Raw genomic sequence first — 27746 nt, 5'->3', positions numbered from 1 at the left:
TGAAGGCTTCAGTTTCTAAATGGGGACCCACCTTTGTTCAACTGAGGAAACTATACTCTCTGCTCTAAATCAAGCAGTCTAATATTCAATCACTGACCCTTGGGACAAACTCTTCTGTGTTCATCACCCCTGCTCACTGCCCAGATCAGCTCTAGCAATCTCTCCATGAATCCCCTCTAATATTCCTTTGACCTCTCCTAAACCACCTCAAGTATTATTAACTATTTTTCCATACGTGAATATCTTAGCTTCTCAACAGTACTTCAACCTCCTTAAGGGCAGAGAGCGATCACTGACACTTTTTGTTTAATCCCCACCCTTATATAAATGGCTCCTGGGACATAATGGAGAAATCATTCTTGTTTGGTGGGTAAGAATTCAGTCTCTGTGGTCTGACAGAGCTGAGTGCAAAACCCATGTCCCATCACTTATAAGTTGTCTCACCTTAGACAAGTCATTACCCTTTCACACTCTAGTTCCCTCATTAAAAAATGGGAATGAAAAGAGCACCCTCTCCTCAGGGTAGTTTTGAAGATTAAGTGATAGATACCGGAATTACTGAGCATGAAGATGATAGGCACAGTAAGAGAGTAGTAAATAACAGGCATTAATACCAATAACTTTGGTAGGCAATATGTGTTGACTGACTGAAACTAGGGGTGATATTCCAATATGCAATTTGAATTCCCCTTTGGGGGTTGGCTTCCAATATGTTGCCTTTCTCTAACCATAGAAAAGAGTAAAATTTTATTACTTTCTTCACTCTGCCAGTCTTTGGCTGAGGAGAAATTGAATGAGTCAGGGGATTTGGGAGAAAGAGGCAAATGCTTCATTTCTCAGAGATTCTCATGAGCCAGAGTTCAGTTGAGTATACAGAAATTTCTCAGGAGAATTCCTAAACCTCACCTTGCCTCTAAGTACCTGATAATCAGTTTTCATAAACTCCTTTCTGTGTGATTGACTCAGTCCTCGGAAATCCATTCCTTCAGCCTGACAATGGGAAGAATAGTAGCTACCCCACAGATATGAGCTACCATGCCAGGCCTAAAGGGTAGGACTTTTAAAATATACTATTATACCATTATCATATTTGAAAAATTATCAGTAATTTTTTGAAAGTTATTATTAATTTTCAAGTCAACATTTTCCAGTTTATTTGAATCAGGATCCAAACAAGGCCAGATATTAAGACTTGTTTCTTTCATCTCTTTTACTGTTTAAGTTCTCCCTTTAGCTCTCTTTTTTTCATACATATGAGGTTTTGTTGCTAAAGAAACCAGGATGGTTGTCCTGTGAAGTTTCCCATAGTCTGGATCATGCCATAGTACCATTTAATGTATTTCTCTGACCATTGTATTTCTATAAACCAATAGTAGGATCTAGTGCCTAAATCAGATTCAGGTTATATGTGGTGTTTGCGCATGCGCTTGTCAATGTTGCATCATAGGAACTACAGTGCGCTACTATCCTAGGCGCAAGATGTCTTTTTCAATGTTCATAGTAATTGACGATGGTTGTTTAGAGCCATTAATGCAATGGGATTTGCAAAATGGTGGTATTTCAATTTATTTATGAAAAAAATTCCCCTTGTCAAGTATTTTATCACTCTGAGGTATCCTCTTGTAGGGAAAATGCAGGGCAAGTGTTTGATCCTTTCCTTTTATTTACCAGTTTTCAAAATAATGCATTGGTTCCCAACCATCCTACAAAGGTATCCAATGAGTTTTACTTTTTGAGCATCAGTATGAACTCATGGATTTAAATATATTTGACAGATTAAAGCATATTTTGATGCTAGTGCAGTTTTCTTTTTTGATTGCCTGTCAGTAGGAACGTCTGAAAAAGAAGAAGTGGCCTCTGAGTTCTTTTGACCTGACCTCAGGAGCCTTTGATAGATCTGGTGCCTTTCAATAGAAAATAATATTTAGAAACCACAGTACGCACATGCTAGAAGTGTTTATTGCTATTGGGTTGATCATTACTTTTATGTTATTTAAATTGACAGAATTAGGACTTCTTTTAAGATGAAATGCATCAAGCTTCCTACAGATTCAAATAAGGACTAGAGGTTTTTACTCCATCTCTAAATATGTAAATCCTTTTCCCACATCAGGCAAAGTCCCTAACCACTGGGATACACCACTCTTTTTGGTATTTGACATTTACAGAAACCCTAAGGTAGAAAAAGAAGAAATTAGCAACATTTTGGAGATGAGGAAACAACTGCAGAGATATTAGATTTGTCAAGGATGATCCAGATAATATAGTATTGAGCCCAAATTAGAACTCAATTCTGCTGTACCTGATTATTTTCCCATTGCTGAAGTACTCATATCCCTTTATATGTATTTGTAATGACTCAGATGAATACAGTATCCATATATATGAAAATACTAAGGTTATTTAAAGTTTTAGCTTATAGTTATTTATGATTATAACAATAACTTGAGACCAGGCACAATGGCTCACACCTATAATCCCAGCACATTGGGAGGCCAAAGTGGGAAGATTGCTTGAGGTCAGAAGTTTGAGACCAGCCTAGGCAACATAGCCAGACTTTGTCTCTACAAAAAAAAAAATCTAAAAATTAACCAGGCATGGTGGTGCATGCTTGTAATCCCAGTTTACTCAGGAGGCTGAGGAAGGAGGATCACCTGAACTCAGGAGGTCGAGGCTGCAGTAAGATCATGTCACTGCACTCCAGTCTGGGTGACAGAGTGAGACCCTGACTCAAAATAATAATAATAACAACAACCTGATGGTGACAGAGCAACCTTATGAAAAACTGTTATTTTTATGACCTCCTTCTGGTACACCTTCAATCTTTCACTAGGTATGGGCACACACACAAAAAAAATTCCCTCTTTCCAATGTTTAGCATTATTTGCACACTTCTATTAGAAAGTATTTTTCCATTTGAATCCCTTCAGGGCATTATAAGGAAGCTCTGCTAGGTTATGTGAAAGATGTAGTCACACTAGGGTGGACAATAGATTAAAGTGTGTCTCCTTTCCACCACCACCATATCCCAAGATGACACATTTACATTTTAGCATTAGCCTTCACTGCCTTAACCACTAAGGATAATTGTGATTATTTAAAGTCTGTGTGGGTAATATTTGGTATCTCAAATAAAAACCATGCCAATCTAGCACAGTGTATGGATTAGTCAAGACTCTTGGTTACATGAGACAGAACTCCAATCCAAAATAGCTTGGACAAAAAAGGGAACTTATTGGAAGAATGTGGGCTGAAGCTGAGTTAGATTACATTAAGGAATAAAGAATTCAAAATCCATCAGTACAATGTCCTTCTCTTGTCTGTCTCTCATTGTGTCTGGCTCCAATCTTTCAAACCAGCTTCCTTCGTGCAGAAAAAAATTTGGCACATACTTGCTCTTACAGTTTGACCACTACAGAGGTACTAGTGATCCTTCCTGATGTCTAGCTAGAAAAGCATCCCAGGAAAAGGGACTGATTGGCCTGACTGGTATCATGTACCCACCTCTAGACCAATGAACTCTGGTCAGAGGGGAAGAATTCTGTGACTGGTATCTTCCACTTGAACTTCATAGTAGACTTCAGTCTATGGGGTGGGAGAGTTCTGAGCAGCAAAGCAATAAATACCAGTTATATCTGTGGTACATAAGTGGTTACTCACTCAACCAACATCTGATGAGGTCCTCCTGTCACCAGACACTGTACTAGGATTTCTGTTGTGCTGTTTATCAGCAGAGATAACACGTTATGATCATATCTTCTGTGAACAACTTAATAGAGTTTTTCTAACTGGAAGCCATACTTTCTTCTTTGTGAGCTCTTTTGCCAAAAACATGAGGCACAAAACATTGGCCATCAAATCATTTTCTAGTGTCTCATATCATTTTCCCCAGCAAGAAAAAATGTGTACAAAAAGCATTTTCCTGTGCAATGCTACCTTAAGGCACCACTACCCATCTGGTGGCACTACCCACATTTTGACTGTCATGCCGTTCACTTCTCCATTCATCAAATATTTATTGAAGGACTTCCCAGTACCCGGTGCCATAGTATGCTCCGGGGTCCAGGAGTAAACAAGAGAGAGATAAACTGCAACTGTATGCTGTCACAGGAAATTACACAGATAATCATTAACAAACAATCCCAACAATTCATCCCTTTTAGAAATGACAGAAGAAACCATCCTTTTTCCAGTATTTGCTTGGCATGCTAAATCCATGCCTTATACGTTGGGAAAATGCTATAGCAAGATCCCAAGATTACATTCTATCTGCCTTATTCAGATACAGAATATTTGACAACTTGAAAAAAGTGAGTACCATTGGGCATGATGGCTTACACCTGTAATCCCAACACTTTGGGAGGCTGAGGTGAGAGGATTGCTTGAGTCCAGGAGTTTGAGACCAGTCCGGTCAACATAGTAAGACCTCATCTTTAAAATAAAAAAAAGTCAGGTGGGTGACATGTGCCTGTACTCAGGAGATTGAGGCAGGAGGATCACCTGAGCTCTGAAGGTAGAGGCTGCAATGAGCCGTAATGATGCCATTGCAATCCAGCCTGGGTAACAGAGTGATACTTTGACTTTTTTTTTAAAGAAAGCACAGGAATCCTGAAGACAGAGTCTTCCTCACAGAGCCCTCCAGCCCAATTTGCTACTTTTGAAGGAGAATCGCTAGGATCTCCAGAGTGATTGAATATGCAGACCTATCTGGAGCTAGAGGAAAGTAACTGTAGTCACTCACTCTGGCATGGATTATCTTGAAAAGAATCCCCACCTACCAGGAAGCAGAAAGGTCATCAAGTGGTGGTAACTGTCATATAGGATTCTCAGAAATCAGAAGGTTGCTTAATTTTCATGCCAGGAAGAAAACCTCCATCACCTAGCTCAGCAGCTGGGATGTGAAGGACATTTGCTTTCACCATTAGACAAACTGGCAAACTTAAAAAACAAAACAATAACAACAAATCTTGAAATAGTATTCTTCCAACGTTGAAGTGTACCTCCTGGTTGGCGTTATTTGCCAACCCTGCAGCCTTTACTTCTTGGCACAGTCCAGATTAGCAGTACCTACATGAAGGTAATTGCTGTTGCTGTGTCATACTCACCCCAGGTGGCGGTGATCCTCCTTTGCGATCCTCCAGCCTAAGGGTCATGTAGAAACAGACTCTGACAGCTGCACAGAATCATGGCGATCACCGGGCCAACTCTTCGTTTTCACAAGTGTTCTTGGCTCCTAGTGAAAACTCAATACATAAAGGCATTCTGTTTGAGAAGAGAGTTTGGCTGGTTTCTCTTTCTCCAACAAAGTATTTTGAATGATATTTCCTAATGACCATAGAGGTGTTTCAAAATGGTCTAAGACATACTTCCTATCTTCTAAGAACTTATGGCTGTAGGTTCCTTCCTTTTTTTAATCTTGAAATTTCTTCTTTGTAAACACATTTACCAAAGAAGGAAACATAAAATGTTTAAAAGCAATGTGACCTGTTTTAAAAGTATATACAGTTCTTTTTCTTTAAGAACTATATAGAGATAACAGAACTATTATAAATAACAGTTGAACATTATAAACATCATCATAAGGTAAACAAAAATTATTTATAACCATCTGTAACTTCTTCTAATTGACACTGTTTTGATTTCCTAAGAGTACTTAGTGGAAGGCTGATGTTCCAAGTACAATAATATTTTAAGAACATGAAAAGGTGTGCAAATTGAGTTTCCTTAATAGCATGTAGTATTTCATAAGCTATGGATTTCACAGTGTGTAATTGGGAAAGCACTATGGTAATATCATTTAAGTTATTTCTCAATAAAGATGATTCACAAAAGTTGATTAATGACTAACCTTGTATCAAATTTTTTAAAAAAAAACTAAAGGCAATTAATGTAACCCAGTTCTGCCAACGGTCAGCTCTGTAATCTGGGAGCCCTGTAATCTGAGATTTATCTCTGAAATAAGTTATATCATTTGTAATTCCCATTTTTTAAAAACATAAAGACCCTTAATGAGTATCCAAAAAAGCAGTTGTCCTTTCAGTGTCTATTATTTAAGAAAACACATTAAAACAAAAAGCTACTTAGAATTTAGTGACCTTTATAAATAAATGTATAACGTATTAACCATAAGAATTTCTACAGGAATTTGAAAAATAGTGGCACACCTATGTGTGAGACATTTTTATTCGGTCTACAGACAACATTTTGGTGCATAGAGGGGCTCTGTGGACATGTTGCAATAGCTTCATCTACCAGTTGGGAATCCCTGGCTTACAGAAACAGCTTGGTAACAGGCATTACTTGACGGTCTTATTTTTTTATATTCTTTCCTTCAGTCATTCCACTCAAGTCAAAGTCCCACAGTGGGAGAGTCTAAGGGCAGGGCATCACAATTACAAACCAGAAAGGGAAGGCAATTTCCCAAAAGGAAACCAAGGGGTTGTTATGCAAGAAGGGTGGGACAGGCGGTAGGCAGCCAGAAAATAGCTGTCCACCACAAAAAATTTTTAAAAATCACTTATGCATTCATTTAAACACATGCATTGATTAATTCGATCATTTTTTGTGAGGAATAGTGAGAAGTAAGCCTAAAAAAGTAAAAACTTGAGCCAAGCAGGAGGAAAATGGCCTGTTCCACCTACTGGAATACATCCCAGTCTGATTGCTTCATCTTGGCCTTCCCAGTGTCCCTGGGAGGTGGCTTGCCATATCTGGGACACAGGTCAGCAAGGAGTACCTCAACCCCAGGGAGTTATTACACACTGGCACAAGGCCCACTTTCCTTTATTTTCAGAGATACTGCCATTGACACACCTGAGCTGGACTGGGAACCTTGAGTTGTCTTATGGCTGCAATAAGTGATTAGTGTCAATAACCCCTTTCCTCCTTCTGATTTCCTCTTATTTTCCCACATGACTCCTCTTTCATGGTTATTCAATAAATGCTTGAATGCATGCATAAATGAATGGAAGATTAGACTGGTCCAAGTTAGGATCTAGGACTTTCACTACACTTTTTATTAGTTAAGCCAACAAATTCCCATTAAAAGAAGAAGCCCTATTTCCATCAATTAAAGTTAAGATTGTACCTGGGCCTTTTCCTGATCACATAAGTCAGTCTTTAGAGTGAGGTCCACTTTGTATCTTCTCACCCGTCATCTTTTAATATATATACTCTTGGGAGGCTAAGGTGAGTGGATTGCCTGAGCCCATGGGTTCAAGACCCATCTGGGCAACTTGGTGAGACCTCATCTCTACAATAAATTAAAAAATCAGCTGGGCGTGGTAGCTGATATACCCATAATATCATCCTTTCCAGTACTAACCTTACCTCTACAAATCATGGTAGCCGGCTAAAACAAGGAATCACAGGCTAGCCATGCACGGGGGCTCACACCTGTAATCTCAGCACTTTGGGAGGCCTAGGAAAGAGGATCACTTGAAGCCAGGAGTTTGAGATCAGCCTGGGCAACATAGTAAGACCTCGTGTCTACAAAAAAATCAAAAAATTAGCCTAGCATGGTGGCACACACCTATAGTGCCAGCTACTGGGGAGGCTGACACAGAAGGATAACCTGAGCCCAGAAGCTGGAAGCTACAGTGACTATGAGTGTGCCACTGCACTCCAGCATGGGAGACAGAGTAAGACCCTGACTCAAAAAAAAAAAAAAAAAAAAAGCAATCACAGGAGATGCCCCAGAGGAAGCTGACTGTCTGCTTGAGGATGCACAGATCTAGACACAGAAGTATTCAATAAAGGCATATCAGAGCAGGTAGAAGCATGTAAAAAGGAGCAATTAATTCTTATTGGCTGTGGAGAAAAGGTCTGTGGGGATTAGAGTGGGCTTCATAGAGGAAGATGTGTGGCACTGGGGAAGATTTTTTCCTAATCTTTAATTCCTTCATCTGTAAAATAATGATGATAATGGCACCTACCTGACAGAGATATTGGAAGAATTAAAGAAGACTGCATGTATAAAGTAGTTGGTTCTTGGTACACAATAAATTTTTATTAAGTGCTGCAGCAATTATAATAATACCATAAGGAGGAGGAAGAGGAATAAACTCATGATGATGATGAAGATGAAGATAACAATGATGGTTGGCTTGAGATTCTAATGGTGTGGCCAGGTTCAATGGCTCACACCTATAGTCACAATGCTTTGGGAGACCAAGACAGGAGGATAACTTGAGGCCAAGAGTTCGAGACCAGACTGAGCAACATAGCAACCCCTGCAAAAATAAAAAATAAATTAGCCGATGCAGTCTTAGCCCCTTGGGAGGCTGAGGCTCAAGGATTACTTGAGCCCAGGAGTTTGAGACTGCAGTGAGCTATGATTATGCCATAGCACTCCAGCCTGGGTGACAGAGTGAGACCCAGTCTTTAAAAAAAGATGTGAGCCAGGCTCGGTGGCTCAGCCTGTAATCCCGTGCTTTGGGAGCCTGAGGTGAGTGGATTGCCTGAGCCCACAGGTTTGAGACCCGCCTGGGCAACTTGGCAAGACCTCATCTCTACAATAAATCAAAAATTAGCCGGGTGTGGTAGCGTGCACCTGTAGTTTCAGCTACTTGGAAGACTGAGGTGGAAGGATCGCCGGAGCCCAGCAGGTCGAGGCTGCGGTAGCCGGGAGCGGCCACTGCACTCCAGTCTGGGCAACAGAGTGAGACTCCGACTCAAAAAAAACAAAAAGGATGTGAATTGTAGTCCTAGCCCTGTTACTTTCCATCTGCACATCTGTCAAACCTCTTAAGGTCATTGTGAAAATTAATGACAGGTGCAGTAAGTGCTCCAGATAGGTAGGTCTGGCTTAAAGGACTGCAGAGACACACACTCTACTCTGGAAAGGGCTCATCTTTTCCTGTGCTTTGTTGGCTCCCCCAGCCCTTTCCAGTGACTGGGACTTTCATCAAAGGGCAGTACCTTAGAGAAAAGGCTACATCAAAACCTCATCTCAGAAAGGAATCAGAGACTCATGAACAAGGTTGAAATAAGAGCCCTGACAGATCTGTAAGGCTGTGCAATTCTTCCTGTCCTTGGACTGGCCCAGCAACTTGCCAAGTGTGAGCTACAGCAAATCCTTAAAAGCAAGCCAGGCCCAGGTGGTTGTCTTTGGAGACAGCAGGACCCATGTGCCCCTCTCCACAGCTCATCTTGAAGAGAGAAAGAGGGAGCCTAGGGGAAGGAAGGTTACTAGAAAGAGCAAGGTCATCTGTCCATGAAAAGAGGAAGACAGAAGACCAAAGGCCAGCACTTGGAAGGAAAGAGAACACAGAACCAGAAAAGGAACACTTCAGAAGGAAAGTTGCTTCGCCATGGCTGGGGACTGGGGGCTAGGGGTGGGGGAGCGTGATTAAACACACAACAGGGATTCAGGAGACACTACAGAAGGCTCATTAGTGCTCAGACCCCGCTGCCACTCATACCTGAAATGAGTCTGGACCCAGAAACCCAGCACCGAGCTGAGCGGTGTGCATCAGGACTGAAGTACACAACTTAATCAGGGGCATGAAAGCAGCTGACAAATTAGAGTGTGATTTGTCATCATCTCAGAGCTCGGCAAGTGTTTGTCCCTGAAAGAATCAATACCTGGAGGGGAAAGGGCCGTATTTTTAGAAACTCCTGGATGGGTAATTTATTTCAAGTGAGTAGAGAGTTTATTTATATTGGCACCCCCACAGATCCGATGGACAGTAGATTTACACGAAACCAGAAAATGCTATCATTTCTTTGAATCAATTTGCCCCTTTGAACAGCTGTACCGTGAAGCTTTCAGTGATAAACTCACTCCCCATGCTAAAAGCTCTGCCCAGGAAACCATTTCTGCGCCCACCTTTAGGACTGCTTCCTTCTGTTTGTGAAGCCTGGTACATTTCAAAAGTTTTCCACATAGATTCTGCTTTCTGAGGCACAGGTAAGATGAGGCAAGTAGGTGGTATTAGTCCCCTTCTACAGATGACGAGACAGGCTCAAGAATTGAAGACAGTATTAGTCAATGAAAAGGAGAGTTTGAAAGCAAGATCTCCCCACATCTATTTGTGTTTTACTCCCATTGGATTATAAGAACTTGAACAACTGAAAAACTTTTAAAAAGTAAAAAAATCAGCCAGGCATGCTGACTCACACCTGTAATCACAGCACTTTGGGAGTCCAAGGTGCAAGGATTACTTGAGGCCAGGAGTTTGAGACCAGCCTTGGCAACATAGCAAGAATCCCAACCCTACAAAAATAAAAATAGCTGGGCATGATGGTGCATACCTGTAGTCCCAGATATTCAGGAGGTTGAAGTGGGTGGATCACTTGAACCCAAGATTTCGAGGCTACAGTGGGCTGTGATTATTCCACTGCACTCTAGCCTGGACAATAGAACAAGACCCTATCTCATTTAAATAAAAAAAAGTAAAGAATCAAATATGTGTTTTAAAATACTTAGCAGCATTCACCAGGAAGCAATGTGCTGTGCAAGTAAAGGAAAGAAAATCTGCAGTAAGATACAGATTCAATTTCCAGCCCCAGTAAGACCCTGGAACCTACTTTGGAGTCACAGATTTCACATCTCTAAAGAGAGAAAAGTTCTCATCACAGTGTTTGGGAGAAATAAGAGTCCAGGAAATGCAACTTATTTTGTTCTATAAGGTACTATTTTCACAATATTTTTACAACAGCAAAACCAGTTGAAACAATGTGAGTATTCAGTGGTGAAGTGGTTAAAGGAAATACCTGTGCATTCAATAGGTTGAATAGGTTTCTGCACACCTGTGGACCAGATCTAGAAAAGCTTAATAACATGTAAACATGTTCAAGATATCTGAGCACTACATCTCATTTATGAAATGCCTAAATGTATATGTATGTACTGAAATAGAGGTGTGCATGGAGATATATGTTTTTGAGAACTCAGGAAGTATCACATACACAAGCATTTTAGCTGTGCAAATCTCTAGGTGGTGTGATTTCTTTTTTTTTTGTTTGAGCTGGAGTCTCACTCTGTCACCCAGACTGGAGTGCAGTGGTTGCTCCCAGCCACCGCAGCCTCGACCTGCTGGGCTCCGGCGATCCTTCCGCCTCAGCCTCCCAAGTAGCCGGAATTACAGGCGTGCGCTACCACGCCCAGCTAATTTTTTTTTAATTTATTGTAGAGATGAGGTCTCGCCTGCCCAGGCGGGTCTCGAACCCGCGGGTTCAGGCAATCCACTCACCTCAGCCTCCCAAAGGCGCGGGATTACAGGCTGAGCCACCGAGCCCGGCTTGGTGCTGTGATTTCTGACGCCTCCTTTTTGATCATCTATTTCCGTGGCGTCCAGTGTGTTAACTACTAGCTACATGTAGCTATTTAACTTTAAAATCATTAAAATTTAATTTAATTTAAAAACCCGTTCCTTGGTTGAGCTATTGCACTTCATGTGCTCAACAGCCACATGCAATCAGTGGCTTCCATATTGCACAACGCAGATGTAGAAGAGTCCACCATTGTAGTAAGTTCTGCTAGACAGCGCAGGACTAGAGCCCCTATCCTAGGCAGGCAGAGAAATATAGTTGGGAAACTGACCTCCCTCTGCCCTGCACCCAACTTTTCATTTCATCTATTTTCTCCTCCTTAATGAGGATTTAACTCTTTTCTTCTTACATATTACAACTGTCACAGTGTGACAAAACAGGATTACCTTATTTGCCGTGGTTCTAACAGTGATTAGCTATCCCCATGATCCTATTAAGACTAGATGTCTCTGAATTAATAACCTTACAGAGTCCTCTCTCTCCCAGGAGGGACAGTTCGAACCAGAACATTTCCACAATACCATCGTGTGTGAGAAACCCAACAACCACCTCAACAAATTCAAAGGTTATATGTAAGTATCTGGTGTCCCTGGACTGCTAGTAAATTTCTTCTCTGAAGCTAAAAAATATATGCTAGAAATGACCAAAGAGATAGACAACCATATCTTAAGAAAGCTTTTTTTCCTTTTATGATAAAGAAGAACTAGAGAAATCTAAGTTGGAAAATTTTCTTTTTTTTTTCTGAGAGTTAGTTAATTATCTTACAGGGTTAAATCCACCAGTGGTTTATTAGAAATAGAATCAAAATCAAGATAATGCTCTAATTCAGGGGAGAAAAATATTATTTAATTGAGATTGATTTTTTTTAAGTGCCTGTATTCCATCATAGGTAGGAATAAAGACTTTGGAGTTTGACAGAGCTGGGTTTGAATCAGAGTTCTGCCAGTTACAAGCTGTGTGACCCTGGGCAAATTAATTAACCTCCCTGGGCCTTGGTTTCCACATCTGTAAACTAAAGATTTTCATAACTTCATCAGAAGGTTTTTCTTTTTTAAGATTAAGTCGTTTAAGCACAAGTTGAGCTCTTAGCACAGCAACTGGCAAGGGGAAATAGTTATTGGTGACTGCTGTTAGGATTATTATCATTGTTATTCCTCAACTTTGGTTCAGTCTAAGTATTTTACTGTAATTCTGCCCCCGTGTCAGACTGCAGATCTTCCTACAAAATAAAAACAGTGGTAACAGATGTGAGTGAAGGCCCTTCCACAATGCATTAAGGGTGTTCAAGTATTTCCGCAGACCACCATTTCGTGTAATCTTCACATCCCAAGAAAGCCAGTATCATGATTCCCCTTTTCAGAGGGGGATTCTGATGATCTAAGACTATTCAAGATCCCCCAAAGTCACATTGCAGGTGCAAGATAAAGTCAGGACTCACACTGGGATCTTTTGACATCAACCCCAATGTGTTTTCGGTGGCTGTGCATTACAATGCTCAGCCATGCTATGCCAGCACCCCCATCAATGGGGCCCTGGATGGCTGTGGGTTGATTACTGGGCCAATGAATCTTGCATGGCTCACTACCATCGCTTGTGGCTTAAAGATCATTTTTATGATGCTCTGACTTGATAACCTACAACAGAGACTTCTACTTCTCCCAGTCATTATGTCTGTTTTTCAGTGGATGCTAGAAAAGGATTTGCTATCGTATAGTTGCTATTCTATTTAGTGTTCTTGGTTTACAGGGAGGCTCTAGTCACCTATTCACCTTTCCCTAGCCCAGCATTTCTCAACCTTGGCACTATGAACATTTCGGGCTGGATAATTCTCTGTGAGGGCTGTCCTTGCATTGTTTCATGTTTACCAGCACCCTGCCTCTACCAGCTCCAAGCAAGCAGCATTCCTCCCCAGTTGTGACCATCAGAAATATCTGCAGACATTGCCAAATGTCCCCAGGTAGGGATGGTGGTGGTGGTGATTGTCTCAAGTTGAGAAATACTGCTCTACAGAGGTTCTTTTATTTAAAGTTACGTTTTCAAGTCTGATACCCTTCAAACAGATTGTTAAAAGTTGTTCATTTTCTAGCTGGTCTGTACAATCTCAGGGAGCTTCTAAATTAATATCACCCACAGAAGCTTCTAGAAAACCCAGAGTCAACAGACCGGTAGGTTTGCTTAGGAAGAGGTTACAGACCATGTGTGGGTGCTAGGCCCAAGGGCATTCTCTTTGCCAGGTATAACAACAATTCAGGGCCACAGAGAATTCTCCATCATTCCATGACTAGCTTACTAGGCTGACCAATTAGAATTTGCAGACCCTTCCATGAGGCCCAGGCAGGTAGGGGAACAACAGGTCTCCAGGAGCAGCAACTAGGGAGAGGTGGTGCTGGGACCTGAGTGAAGCTGGGAAAATTCTATGCTTAAATCTGTCTGGGAGGGCCAGGCTGGAGCCCAGATGGAAGCTGAGAAAGTCTGACTGCAGGCACGAGCTTTTGAAGGAGAAGAGATCACATACAGAAACCCAGAATGAGATTGCTCTTTAAGAGAATGACTCAAGGCATGGATGATTTGGAATGAACTGAATCCACAAAACTCAAGCACTGGGGGTACATGCCTCTTCAGCGCAGGTGACAGGTTCTGCCCCTCCAGATGCCTGCCAGGAGGTCTTCTTCTGCCTCAGGACCCATGGAATATTTTGCTTGTTTTTATGTTCAATACACAGTGGGCCCTACACATTAATCATACTCAGACAACCTTTCTGATTTTTATTATATTCATAAAAATCTAGACATTTATCTACCACATTTTTAATTGCCTCTTTTTCTGTAGTTTATTTCAAAAGGAAAATTTACATCACTGGCCCTATAGGAAAACAGTAGCACTTGCTATACATAGAGAGTATTGGCAAGATTGAATACAATGAAAGCAAAATAGTTATCAGATTATTATTTGCCAAAGGCTCCTCTGCATTAAAAAGTAGGACAGACAAGGATAGAATAGAGTTACCACTATGCCAGCATGAAACAAAAATCTCCTTGATAGATGGTTCAGTGTAAGTTAATGGGATAGCATTTTAGACCCCCTGGTATGGTGAAACTCACAGCAGGGATGGTGTCTGTGGCCTGGATTCTCATGTCTTAGGATGTCCCGTGTATTAGGTGTATGACCTTGGACAGGCTCTCAGCTGCCCTGAGCTTCAGCTTTCCACAAGTACAATCACCCTGTTAACTTCCCAGAGCTACAGAGTCAAACAAAGTCATGTATGTAAATGTAGTAAAGAATTATTAGCATTAAAAAGCACATTGAGTGGTAATATAGCACTCTAGTACCAGACTTCCTAGGTTTAAATCCCCATTCTGCCTCATTTTTCTTATCTGTAAAGTGGTTATGATAACATGACCTATCATAAAACGTTGTTGTGAGGCTTAATTGAGGTATGTGGAAAAGACTTGGAAATCGACTTAGAGAAATGAAGTAAGGAAGAACTGTAAGTAGAAAAATTCAGTTAGGCACAGTGGCTCACACCTGTAATTTCAGCATTTTGGGAGACCGAGGTGGGAGGATCACTTAAACCAGGAATTTGAGACCAGCCTGGGAAATAGAGCGAGACTATATTTAAATATAGTGGGACTATATTTAAACTTGCCAAAAATCCCAAAGAAAATACATCAGGATGGATAAAGGGACAGATCCCAAGTAATAACTGGAGTATGTAGGACTCAGAAGTTTCTAGCATGAGATGGAAAATTGCAATGCTTCGTGAGACTAGAGAAAAGAGGAAAGTTGATCTCTGCTTAAGAAGCTGCCTCCAAAAAACTTGGGCAACCACTGTCTTCCTCTGTGAGGTCTGTGTGTTTGATGAAAGACTGAGCAAGTGACAGTCCAGAAGAAAGGCCAAGTAAGGGATGTAGCTCAGAGCAAGAGGAGCACACGACCTTGCCTTCCTTGCCTCAACTTACCTTCTTTTCCTGTCGCACAGTATGGAAGGCAGGGCTGTGTGGAGTTGTCCACAGACTTGAATGTTCAGCGTGTGCAGTGCTGGTCCCCAGCAACTGGGTGGGAATGAGCCTGGGAACACTACTCAAAGGGAACACCATGCCAGTCCTTGTAGGCCCAGAAGCCAGTTCCCCCACACTCTACCTCTAAAGCTATTTTGAGAGTGAAAGTTGAAGCTGTAGCTTTTCTTTCATATGGGTGAACAACAATTTTCTCAAGATGGACAAGTTCCTTCTAATGGTCTAGATACCAGCCGGACCTCCTAGGAGCAATGGAGAGATGCATTTGGACACCAGGGAGATTAGACTCTGAGTTACTGTCGCTCTTTGAAAAATAGGGAAGAGAAGGATGGCGTTCGCTCACCACTTCTAGTTTTGTGACACTAACTGGTGACAGGCTGGAGAGGCCACCAAACCACCCTGTGTTTTTTGTTCGTCATCTCCAGGGAGCATCCTGACCAGACCAGGACTGGCTTTGGCAGTGAGAGTCTTGTGCTTCGAGGCTGCACCATCAGAAACACCGAGGTGGCTGTTGGCATTGTCATCTATGCAGGTCATTTTCTCTGAGTAGTTTCTTTTGTCTGAATTTCCCACCTCCATCCCTCTTCCAAATTCATCTTCAATCAGTGGGAACTCACAAAAGTTCAAAGTAACTTCCCATTTGCTCGTGTAAGTTCCCATTTCACAGATGAGCAAACTGAGAATGAGAATCACAACAATTCATTCAGTCCTCCAGAGACATAAAGAGATTTCAAGTTAATATCACTCATCTGAACAAGACAGGGAGAGGGATTCTCACTCACCCCTGTGATTTTGTGACACTAAAAGCAGGATGACGAATATCTTCTTGAGCCTGTGAAATAACTTCACTAAACTTAAGTTCATCTTTGTGCCTCAGTTTCCTTATTGGTACAATGGGAAAAATATTTGTATTTGCTTCATAGAGTATTCATTAGGATCAAATGACCCAACACAGGAAAAGCACCTAGCGCCTAGCAAAGTGAAGGCCCAGTAGGTTTTAATTGTTGGTTTTCCTGTTGTAGTTTTACTATTAACATTATTTTATGCCTCCAACTTTGGAGACCTAACTCTCCTTTCCACTTTGATTCTGCTTCCCAATTAAAAAAAAAAAAGGTAACAGCAGCACTTCTCACAGTGAAATTTAAAGTCTTGCAGGACAGTCCTAAGGCCACTGTATCTCCAGGGCCTAATATCGGCACTTGGTAGATACTTGTTACAGATCTGTTGTTACATGAATAATTAAAAAATTATTCCACCATGGAGGACATCCAGTCTTCCTAGAGTGTCTACCTAAACAGGAAGACTCCAAAATACATTTCCCTCTGAGTCTTCCACTCACTGGGACACTTTGGAGTATTTTGCTTGTTTTTATGTCTCGTTTGGTCTGAGTAGAACCCCAATTTTGATGGACACAGAAGGGCATTTAAATATCCCTAAGCTTCACTTTTGGGGATTGTCAAAGAAAAAAACAGGTCTTTTTAAAAATAATGTGACAATTTAGCTAGCTTTCCCTAATTTGGGAGAGGGGGATGGTACTTGTCAGGTGACTTCTTTCTTTCAATGGTCTTTAGCAATGAATTTCAACACTCTCTGGTAGACCTAACAGCTACTGTTGTCCTGGGTCTCACCAGGAGGTGTCATGCTGCTTCCCACCCTATGTCTGCTTCCCAATAAAAGAAGAAAGTGAAGAAAAAAAAAAATCTCCAGCAATCTCTACCCCATCAAATAATAATAATAATGATAACCACATAGGTTTAGAGTTTTGCTACTCTGTCTACCTGAACAGAAGCAAAACCCTGAGTGGATGATGGAAGCTGAATATATCAGGACAGAGTTGAAGAGCATGTCAACTGTGGCTCCGGGGAGTCGGGTGGCCTGGGTTAAAATCCATTCATGCTCTTATGTCCCTGAGCGAGTTGGTTAAACATTCAATGCAAAACGTGTCTAATATTCCCACCTCAATGAGATTATCTGTGAAAAGGGCCTAATATAATGCCTGGAATGTATTAGACTCTCAAAAACATGAGCAAAAATGACACTAATTGTTTTATATTTGTTTGTTTTAGAGACAGGGTCTCGCTCTGTCACCCAGGCTGGAGTGGCTAATTTTTACTTATTTACTTTTGTAGAGATAGGGTTTAGCTATGTTGCCTATGCTGATCTTGAATTCCTGGCCTCAAGCAATTCTCCCGCCTCCTCCTCCCAAAGCACTGAGATTATAGGCCTGAGCTACATCTGGCTGACAAGAACTGTTTTTAGTGTTATTATCTAGAGCAGGGGTCCTAGGCCTTGGTGATAAGGACATTTTGGTACAGTTTATTCTTTTTGGCTGGAAGCTGTCCTGTCGGATGTTTGGCAGCATCCTTAACCTCTACCCATTAAATTCATCAACCTCTTCCCCAAAGCTGTGCTAACCAAAAATTTCTCCAGATGTTGCCAAATGTCCCCCAGAGAATAAAATCTCCCCTGGTTGAGAACAACTCCTCAGAGTTATCATTTCTCTTGATATTATCATTGGAGTCAAAGTCCCAAAAAGATAAAGGTCAAGTTGAAATTTCCTGAAGGAGGAGATCCGGTGCAGACATAGGTGCCAAGCCCCTACTGTGTACCAGAAACTAATTTAGCTACTTAGTGTATAATGACTCAGTCCCTTGCCTTCACACACATACACACACACACACACACACACACACACACACACACAATCATTGTCTCCCAGTTTTTAGATGAGGAATTGGGGCACAAAGAGATTCAGTCACCCAAGGTCATATCTCCTGAGATTAACACTCTGTTACCCAAATTCAAATATCTGCAGAGCTGAGCTCTAACTCTTGAGCCCACATTTTAACCACAATGTCATACTGGCTTCTCCTTGAACCCAACCCCTGCCCAAAAAACAGAGGGATCCCAGAAGGCAAGGAGCGGGTGTGTTGAGGGGGTGGTCCCAAGGTCCCTGGGATGGAGTGAGTATGAAAGGCAGGCAGAGAAGCAACAGTGCCATCAGTGCAACAGCCCGCATTCATCATGCTGCCGAAACCCCTCCAACTGCCTCAACTTGAGTCGAATTTTAAAAGCCTAGAGTTTATTGGCTCCTACTGTTTTGTTGTTACTTTAAATCCACAAGGCAACCAGCTAAATAGCATTAAAGTCATTTGCTTCTGGAGCTGATATATTGGTTTCCTTTAATTTTACACAGAAACTATGTTACTGGTGTTGTTTAATTCAACTGCCAAGGAGTATAGCACTGTAGTTAAAATTCAGCAGCATCCAAGGAGAGGCTCTAAAAACGAAGTCTCAGTTTGGCTCTTAGTTCCTAGCTGTGTGGTCTTGGGAACCATAGGTTAGTGAAAGGAAAAATAGATGAGGAAACTGAATCTTGAGTTCCCACTGTGAATTTATTAATTTATTCTTTCACCGTTAATTTATTCTTTCACTTTGGGCAGATCCCTTCTAGTCTCTAATCCTCAGTTTCCCCAACTGGAAAAGAAGATCATTAAAGCAAATTGGTAGTTTTCAAACTTTGTTATCCTTTCTCTGAACAAAATTTTGCACAAATCTCCAATATAGGAGTGGAGCTACTCAGGGTTAATGCTGAGGTGTGGTCGTTTGGTTCCTCCTACTATTGTGCCAACACCAACACCTTAGGAACAACCAAGAGAACAAGTAGGGAAACTACTGGCCCCAAGCACCGTCCTACCATGGGGCCTTTGCACATACAGTCCCCAGCCCCAGCCTAAAATTCTCTGCTCCCAACTCTTCCCCCTTTCTTCAATTCCCCCTCAAATGTTATCTTCCCAAAGAAGTTTTCCCTAAACATGCTTTCTAACACTATCTCTTGTCTGCCTTGGCCTTTTGTCTACTATTTATTATTTATTTCATGAGACATTAATAACAGTAGTTATATTTTTTATTTGTTTTCTCATGTATCTTCATCAGAATGTGAGCCATCCATCTCACCATCGTATCCTACCACTGGACCAAACAGCGCCGTTGTGTAGATTAGAAAAGGAAAGTCCTGCCTCAAAACAGTTTACTGTCACTGGTCAGAAACTTGTCATAGTAAACTTACAAATCTTTGGCAACCACAAAATGAGCAGTATCCCGTAGACTTGTACAGTGCACAACCTGTGCATGGTAGCTCTGTCAGTGCCCACCTCAGTGTCTGACATGCAGGGGATACTCAATGCTGACAAGTTGTATGAGGCCCTACAGCTGTTCTCAGTCACCGCCCTAAGGCAGGACAAGTTCAAGTCAAAGAATGCAGTCTCCCTTTTATCACAAGCTCTGTGAGAAGAGCCAAGGGTGCGGCCTGTGGCAGAGGTACGCAGGGACCGTGAAAGTAATGTTCTCATTTTCTCTCAAAGGCCATGAGACAAAAGCCATGCTGAACAACAGCGGCCCCCGCTACAAACGCAGCAAGATCGAGCGGCGCATGAACACTGACATCTTCTTCTGCATCGGACTCCTCTTTCTCATGTGCCTCGTTGGAGCCGTAGGTATGGAATGTTCTAGAAAGAACAAGAACACATTAATCTTATACTTCGTTGGGCAAATTGCTTCATTTCTCTGTGCCTCAGTTTCCTCATTGATAAAATAGGGCCTTTAAAAAAAATAAAGCCTACCCTGCCTACTTTAATGGGATGCCAATGAAATGAAAATGTAAGGGGAAATCTCCTGAAAGTAGTTTGCACTCTTTAAATACCAGGAATATCATCTAACATTTATTTGGTCAAGAAATATTTACACAGACTCCAGAATTTGCAGCCTCAATTTTATAGTTTGACACTGGTCAGAACAGACGACATGAACCGCAAAGACTCACCGGTTCAGACAGATCTCAAAGGAATCTTCTCCGTTGGGCACAGAATAGTTTAAGTACCTTGATCTCACAAATAAACAATCTGACAACCAAAAAGATTCTCTGTTCTCTCTCACCCAACAGAGACTAAGATCCCACCAGTCACTTAGCAGAGATCACCAGTGGTCAACTCATGAATCCAGGCTCCTAGTCATGGCTACTACGTACCCAAAGAGAAGGTCGTCCCTCTGCACAAATTAGACTCAAATGCACAGGCTTTCCTTGAAGCAATGCAGCCCAGCCTGACCTAGGTCTGATCCTCCATATTCATGGGCTGGCTATGGAATGGGACACAGAACAACATGCAAGTTAGACAAGTCACTAGCAGTCCTGGCCAAAAAAAAAGAAAGACTTACAGACATAGCAAAGAAGGATAGCAAGCTACATCAGTCACAGAACTGGTCCTCAGAGAGCTCATAGTCTAGCAAGAAGAAGTTGAACACATCAACAGAATCGGTGGGAGCTGCACACAGATCTGTATTTGTTTCCTCTTGCTGCTATGCAACATTCACTCACCCTTTGTGGTTCAAAATAACACATATTTATTCTGTTACAGCCTTGGAGGCCAGAAGTCCAAAATCTGTTTCACTGGTTAAAGTCAAGGTATCAACAGTTCTGGTTCCTCCTTGAGCCTCTGAGGGAAGAATCTCTCCTATCTTTTTCAGCGTCTAGTGGCTGCCTGTATTCCTTGGTTGTTGGCTCCTTCCTCCATCTTCAAAGTCCACCACTCCAGTCTCTGTTCACATTTCCTTCTTCCGGTCTGCAGCAGTCTCTTCCTCCACCCCTCTTTTACAAGGACATTTGTGACTACATCATAGAGCCCACTGGATAATCTAGGATGCTCTTCTCATCTCAAGATCCATGACCTAATCACATCTGCAAAGTCCCTTTTGCCATATAAGATAGTGCATTCATAGGGGTCCAGGGGTTAGGATGTATCCTGGGGTTGCGGGGGAGCAGAGGGCGGGTTTTTAGTCTACCACAGGTATTATGGAAACACTAGTGAGGGAAGTCTTTCTTAGAGAGGTAGCTGCTAGAGCTGATGCTCAGATGGAGTAGACATTCGCCAGAGGAAATAGGTGGCAGAGCCAAGTGGAAGGATGGACCAGGCAGCTGTGGGAAAGAGAGAGAGAGGGGCCACCCTTAGCTCCAGGGACAGCTCGAGCAAAGCACAGAGGTAGGAAGAAGAATCATTTTGTGCAGAAGGACAGTTGGCTGTTTGGTGTGAAAAGAGTAAGGCAGAGAATGGAGACCAAAGCAGACTTGGTGTTGGCCTGAGTTCTGCAATTGGGTGAGTGAGGGGCCCTGCAGCAGGTGTAGACAGGAGTGCTCTTGAGACATTTAAGTTGTTCCTCTGAGAGTAGGCAAAGAGAGACCCACACTGAAGCTATCATCTCCTCTCTCCCACTATGGTTTTTGAAGAGACCCCAAAAAGAGCCAGGAACAACAAGAGGAAAAACTACATGCTGAGTCTGGAAAACCCTGCTGACCCCAAGCCCGTGAGCAGCAGTGCTGCTTGCTGTTGACTTGCTATAGTCAGAAACGCAGCCATTGCGGGTGCTAAAAAGTTAGTGTCTGAAAGGTTAAGAGCTTCCTGGGGCTCAGAGAGATTTTGTGTGCTACTATAGGGAGGATGATGGGATTTGGTCTTGTGGGTGGCCTGGAGTTTTTATTTAATTTGCTTCCCAGGTGTGTCTAGTGGCACTCCAACTTGAGAGCGGCTCACAGTTGTATGGAGGGCACCGTGGGGAGGGAAGAAGCCGGCAAATAGGAAAACTGTCATCCCACCTCTCCCCCACACCCACTACCTCCCTCCCCTACCCATGTGGTCCCCAGAGATGCTTCAGGAACAAGGACATTTGTGACTACATCATAGAGCCCACTGGATAATCTAGGATGCTCTTCTCATCTCAAGATCCGTGACCTAATCACATCTGCAAAGTTGCTTCTGCTTTCGGACAGGTTTTTTAGGGCATATCAGAGCTAAAGGGACATTCAAGATCATCTCACTGTATCTCCAGAAGAAAGGAAGTTAATGATTTAAAGTTCACAGAGCAGATAAGGCATAGCAAACCAGAATCAGCTTGGCAGATTCCCCAGAATAATAAATAAATGAAGAAAGTTCATGGGGAGGGGCAGAATTCTATTCTGTTTGAAAATAATGACTCACACCTAACAGGACTCTGCTGGTGCCTAATTAAAGCCCAGCCTTGAGGGAAGTGAAAGCTTTTGAATGAGCACCATTTCATGTTTACTTTGATTTTGTAAAGGTGGTGTTTCTTCTTTCCTTGCCCAGAATGCCCTCCCTTGGCCTTCCTGACCACTCAGCACCAAACCAGGATTCAGAATGCCTCACGTCCTCCTCCTCCATGCAGCCTCCCTGGCTTCTCCAATCCTCTATTTTGCTCCTCTGATGGCCAGTGGGCTTACTCTGTGCCATGTATTTGGCCTTAGTCATTGTCTCTATAATATTACCTACAAATAGTTTCACACTTGTTAAGTCTCCTTTCTTCTACCACTTATGATGCAACCAACCCAACCTCCTGGGTGTGGGAACATCTTTGGGCAGGGTATCATCCCTTATGCCTTTTATTCCCTATAGTTCCTATGCTGGAGCTGAGAGCATTTTACACATTAAGTTATTCTACTTCCACAATAACCCTATAGGGAAGGTGTTATTATTACTGAAAGAGACTGAGTGAGGTTCAGAGACCTCTGTGGCAGGTGTTGGATGCACTTCATCTTAAATAATCCTCAGATAATGGGTATTGTAATCTTCTTTGAAGATAAGGAAACAGAGTTCAGTCTGCATCTGGTATTGTTGCTATGGGCTGTCATACACTCCTCATATAATGTGTCCCTTTATGTGTAGCTTTTAACTTGGAAGGGAAATCCTCAAGGATAAGAACTAGGACTGACTTTCTGAATTAGTAAATGTTGAATAAAGGAAAGGATGAATGGGTGAGCAGAGATAGAAGGATGAATAGATGGATGGATGAATAGATAAGTAGGAGGGTAGATGAATGGGTGAATAGATGGGGAGATGCATACTGGATGGTAGAAGAAGGGAGTTTCGGGGACAAGAATCTCAAGACTTCCCACCCATGCACTTTATATTACACAACTAAAAAGAACATGTATCCCTTTTTCTCTTTCAAGACCCTATTTAACAAGGATTCATCAAAACATAAGCAATCTCCATGCCAATCTCCTCTTATAAGACAGACTTAATGCCTTTCAAGAGATTGAAATATATAATACTCAATGGTCTATCACAGAAACAAAGAACTGAGTACCACATGTTCTCACTCATAAGCGGACCTTGAACAATTATCATATTAAGAAAGGGATTGGCAGTAGTGGGAAACTGCCACGGGGTATACCTCATAAACAAGGGTATCTGCATAATGAAAATTTGTATACCTAGCCCTGAATTGTACCCCACATCTTTAAAATAAAACATTTAAAAGTAAAAAAAAAAAAGAAACGTATGGTGTATGAAGGACCACATTATAGCTAAATGAGCACACACACACACACACACACACACACACACACACACACCAACCTATGTTGTATGGAAGAAAGATGGATCCTCCAAAGCATAAACATTTCTAGAAATGGGTCAAAGGCTGATATAATTGACCAGCTTTACGACTAAGTGGAGATTCTGCCTTATCCCTGGTTTTGCCTCCTCTCAGGTCACAGCCTCTGGAATGGGATCTTTGAAGAACACCCTCCCTTCGACGTGCCAGATGCTAAGGGCAGCTTCCTTCCCCTTGCCGTTGGGGGCTTCTACATGTTCCTCACAATGATCATCCTGCTCCAGGTAGAAAGTCCTCCCTAACTAGGGGCCCAAGAAGACATGTGGTCAATATCCCTACAACTTTACCCCTACAACTTTCTTTTTGTAAAGAAAAAATTAGTGCTGGCCCCGAGAATGTACTAACTAGACTGAGATAAGGAGATGGTTATTGCTTTTTCTGTGGTTCTTGGAAAGTATCACATTTGGGGTAATATCAGGACCAGCCTTGCCTTATGGAGGGAACCCTGCATCCCAGATAATAGCTGAAGGAAAATATTTATCAGGTTTTCTATTTAAGATAACAGCAGTGACTCGGGTGTCCCTGTCCCTTTTCCAGATAGAGAACAGATAAAACACTAATGACCTAGGAACCAAAGAAGATAAAGTAGCTATACAGTGAGCTATAGAGAACTCTCATGCCCTTAACATCGAGAGAAAGAGAAACCATGAGTTAGTGTTTTAGCATTTGATAGATTGAAACAGAGAAGAACAGAATTGGCTTCATATGGGAGGAGAATAAAACAAAGAGAACACCTAAAAAATGTAATAAATGGGTAAAATGATGAATTCTAAAATCTTCATAGTCTCTAAGAAAACACAGTCTTTGTAAAGATGAGAGAAATTGTAGTTTTGTTTTGGTGATGCTTCATCTGCATTTAACTTCTTGTAGTATTTGAGAACGTTTCATTGCTTTCTTATTGGTGAACATTTTTCAGTCATTCATCTAGCAGAGTAATCCTTTTTAAATGTGAATCAAATAATTCCTCTCCCTTCACAGAATCCTCCAATGGTTTCATACCTGCTCAACATGAAACTCAAAGTCCTTGTTGTAGCTAACAAGACCCTAAGTGATCTGGACCTCAGCGTCTTCCCAGACCTCGCCTCTTACAGCTCTCCTCCTCCTTTCTCATGTCCAAGGCCTGTTCACTCCCCAGACACCACCACCACCCACCCAACTGCCCGGTCTTTGCCCCATCGTCCCCTCTTTCTGGAACACTCCTCCCACAGATAACCTCAATGTCTCACACCCTCATTTCTTCAGTTTTCTGCTCAAAGGTCATGGTTTATAAAAGAGTCTCTCCCAGCCATCACTCTAATCTCCTTACTCTTCTTTATTTTTCCTCATGAGACTTCCCACCACTGATATATATTTATTTGGTTGCTTACTGTCATGGAAAGGTGAGTTCTTCAAGGTTGGGGATTTTGTTCTGTTGACTCCAATTTCCAGAACTTAGAACAGCATTCAATACACAGCAAGCACTTGATAAATAGTAGGTATTGAACCAGTGGGCCAAAATCAACAGTAGGTCTGAGTACCTATAAATATGAGTGAGCAGCAGCCCTCGGTGGCATGGAGGTATGAGCGGTGTCAGAGGACTCTGAACAGGGGCACTAAATGTTTCTCATTCCTCCCAGCTCTGTCACTGACAACTGATGGCAAGTGCCTACCTCATACCATGCAACCCTGGCTGAAAAGGGCATATCTCTTTGTCAGATACCCTTAAGAATTCCAAAGGCATATGGCAGCCTTTAGAAGCTGGAAAAAGCAAGGAAATGATCTCTTCCCAGCCGGGCTCGGTGGCTCAGCCTGTAATCCCGCGCCTTTGGGAGGCTGAGGTGAGTGGATTGCCTGAGCCCGCGGGTTCGAGACCCGCCTGGGCAGTGATACCTCATCTCTACAATAAATCAAAAAATCAGCTGGGCGTCGTAGCGCATACCTGTAATTCCGGCTACTTGGAAGGCTGAGGCGGAAGGATCACCGGAGCCCAGCAGGTCGAGGCTGCGGTGGCTGGGAGCGGCCAACGCACTCCAGTCTGGGTGACAAAGTGATACTCCAACTCAAAAAAGAAATAAATAAATAAATAAAATGATTTCTTCCCTATAACCTCCAGAAGGAACATAGTCCTGCTAACACTTTTATTTTTAACTCTATAATACTCATTTCAGAATTCTGACTTCCAGAGCTATAATATAATAAATCTGTGTTGTTGAAATTGTTAAAAAAAAAAAAATTCCAAAGGAGGTGTGAAGTCATTGACCTTTAATTTTACAAAGAGAGTCCATCCTGTGAACTGACCTCAGCTCTCCATTAAATGCCTCTACTACCCTCTGGTAAGGATCCTGAGGCAGGGAACCTGTCTGGTTTCTAACGTGGTGGGAATCTATCTCTCCTCAGGTGCTGATCCCCATCTCTTTGTATGTCTCCATTGAGCTGGTGAAGCTCGGGCAAGTATTCTTCCTGCACAATGACCTTGACCTGTATAATGAAGAGACCGATTCTTCCATTCAATGCCGAGCCCTCAACATCACTGAGGACCTAGGCCAGATCCAGTATGTCTTCTCCGACAAGACAGGGACCCTGACAGAGAACAAGATGGTGTTCCGGCGTTGCACCATCATGGGCAGCGAGTATTCTCACCAAGAAAATGGTATGAGGGCTCTCAAGGGCTTCCATTCCTTTTTCTAAAAGGAAACACCCTGCTCTCCTAAGAGAAGAGGAGATTAAAGACATTATCCTGGCTACGCCTGAGAGACCCAAGAAACCAAGAAACTTAAAAAGCCATACTTGCTGTAAAAGTAGTGTTTAGTTCACTATATTTTATATATCCCTACCTCATGTTCATTGTACTTTATGAAATCTTAGTACTTTAAATCCTACCTCAGACCCTGTAGAATTAGGCATATGTCGGGTGCCGGGTAGCGACTGATTGTGTAATTATATAATGTCCTAAGTAGTGTTTGTATTTAGAACTCTTGGGTTAAGCATTGTTAGTCCCAGTTGCCATGCTGACTTCTGCTTTTACAACGGGATGTAAATGTTAAAGCGATAAGCCCCTTTCAGACATTCCTTTGCTGCAGACTTGGAGACGCTAGTAATCTGCCTGCTTGCTCAGGTTAATTTATACGCAGTGACTGTATGAACCTACTTATCTGACATTCCACTCTGCCTGTTGGGTGGGTTTCTATCAATCACGGGCAGTCAGGTTGAAGCCCACGAAAGGCACCTACCAATATCAAGTGTTCCCGTACCTATTAGGAGAGATTACCCAATCATGTAAAACCAAGTTTAGAGTTCTTTCTCCTCCCTCTGTAACGGTGTATAAAGACTGCTTGCCATGCTGGATTGGGGCTCTCGTCCCTGAAGCCACAGCCGGCTTCGGTTCGTGAGCCCAGACTCGAGCCTGAATAAAGACCCTTGTGTGTTTGCATCAGAGCTGGCTCTTTGGTGGTCTCTCGGATTTTGAAATTTGGGTTTAACAATGGTAGTAATAATAATAATAGCAGCTAACATTTATTGAAAGTACTGTTTGCTAAGGTTTTTTTGTTTTGTTTTTCGTTTTTTGTTTTGAGTTGGAGTCACTCTCTGTTGCCCAAGCTGGAGGGCAGGGGTATACTCATGGCCCAGTTGACCTGATGGGCTCAGGTGATCCTTCCACCTCACCCTTCCAAGTAGCTGGAACCACGGGTGCACGCCACCATGCCTGGCTAATTTTTAAAAATTTATTGTAGACATGAGGTCTCTCCTGATTGTTCAGGCTGGTCTGGAAGCCCTGGACCCAGGCAATCCTTTCGCCTCCGCCTCCCAAAGTGCTGGGCTGCTAAGTGTTTTTTTATCCCTTGACACATTTGTATGTCTTATAGTTTCTGCCATATGGGATGCCTTTCTTTCTTTCTTTCTTTCTTTCTGGAAAAGCTCATTCTTTTAAAGGCAAATTAAAAATATTGTTCTCTTTCTCTTTTTTTTTTTTTTAGTTGGAGTCTTACTCTGTCACCCAGACTGGAGTGCAGTGGC

At 42.2% G+C, this 27746-nt stretch overlaps 1 protein-coding gene across 1 annotated transcript in view; it reads left to right on the top strand.

The window, feature by feature from the left end:
* ATP10B (ATPase phospholipid transporting 10B (putative)) overlaps positions 1 to 27746 on the top strand; it is a 117487-nt gene that overhangs the window by 17911 nt on the left and 71830 nt on the right. Inside the window, exons 4-8 of the mRNA XM_008067245.2 lie at positions 11761 to 11846; positions 15716 to 15822; positions 19655 to 19786; positions 23850 to 23977; positions 26130 to 26382. Coding sequence (XP_008065436.1) covers positions 11761 to 11846; positions 15716 to 15822; positions 19655 to 19786; positions 23850 to 23977; positions 26130 to 26382 — 706 coding nt within the window. The remainder of the gene's footprint in view (positions 1 to 11760; positions 11847 to 15715; positions 15823 to 19654; positions 19787 to 23849; positions 23978 to 26129; positions 26383 to 27746) is intronic.

Source organism: Carlito syrichta, unplaced genomic scaffold (assembly GCF_000164805.1).
Source record: "Carlito syrichta isolate Samal-C Ts95f unplaced genomic scaffold, Tarsius_syrichta-2.0.1 Scaffold309435, whole genome shotgun sequence".
Taxonomy (NCBI): domain Eukaryota; kingdom Metazoa; phylum Chordata; class Mammalia; order Primates; family Tarsiidae; genus Carlito; species Carlito syrichta.
The sequence above is the reverse complement of the archived record's forward strand: the minus strand, read 5'-3'. Positions and strand labels throughout refer to the sequence as shown.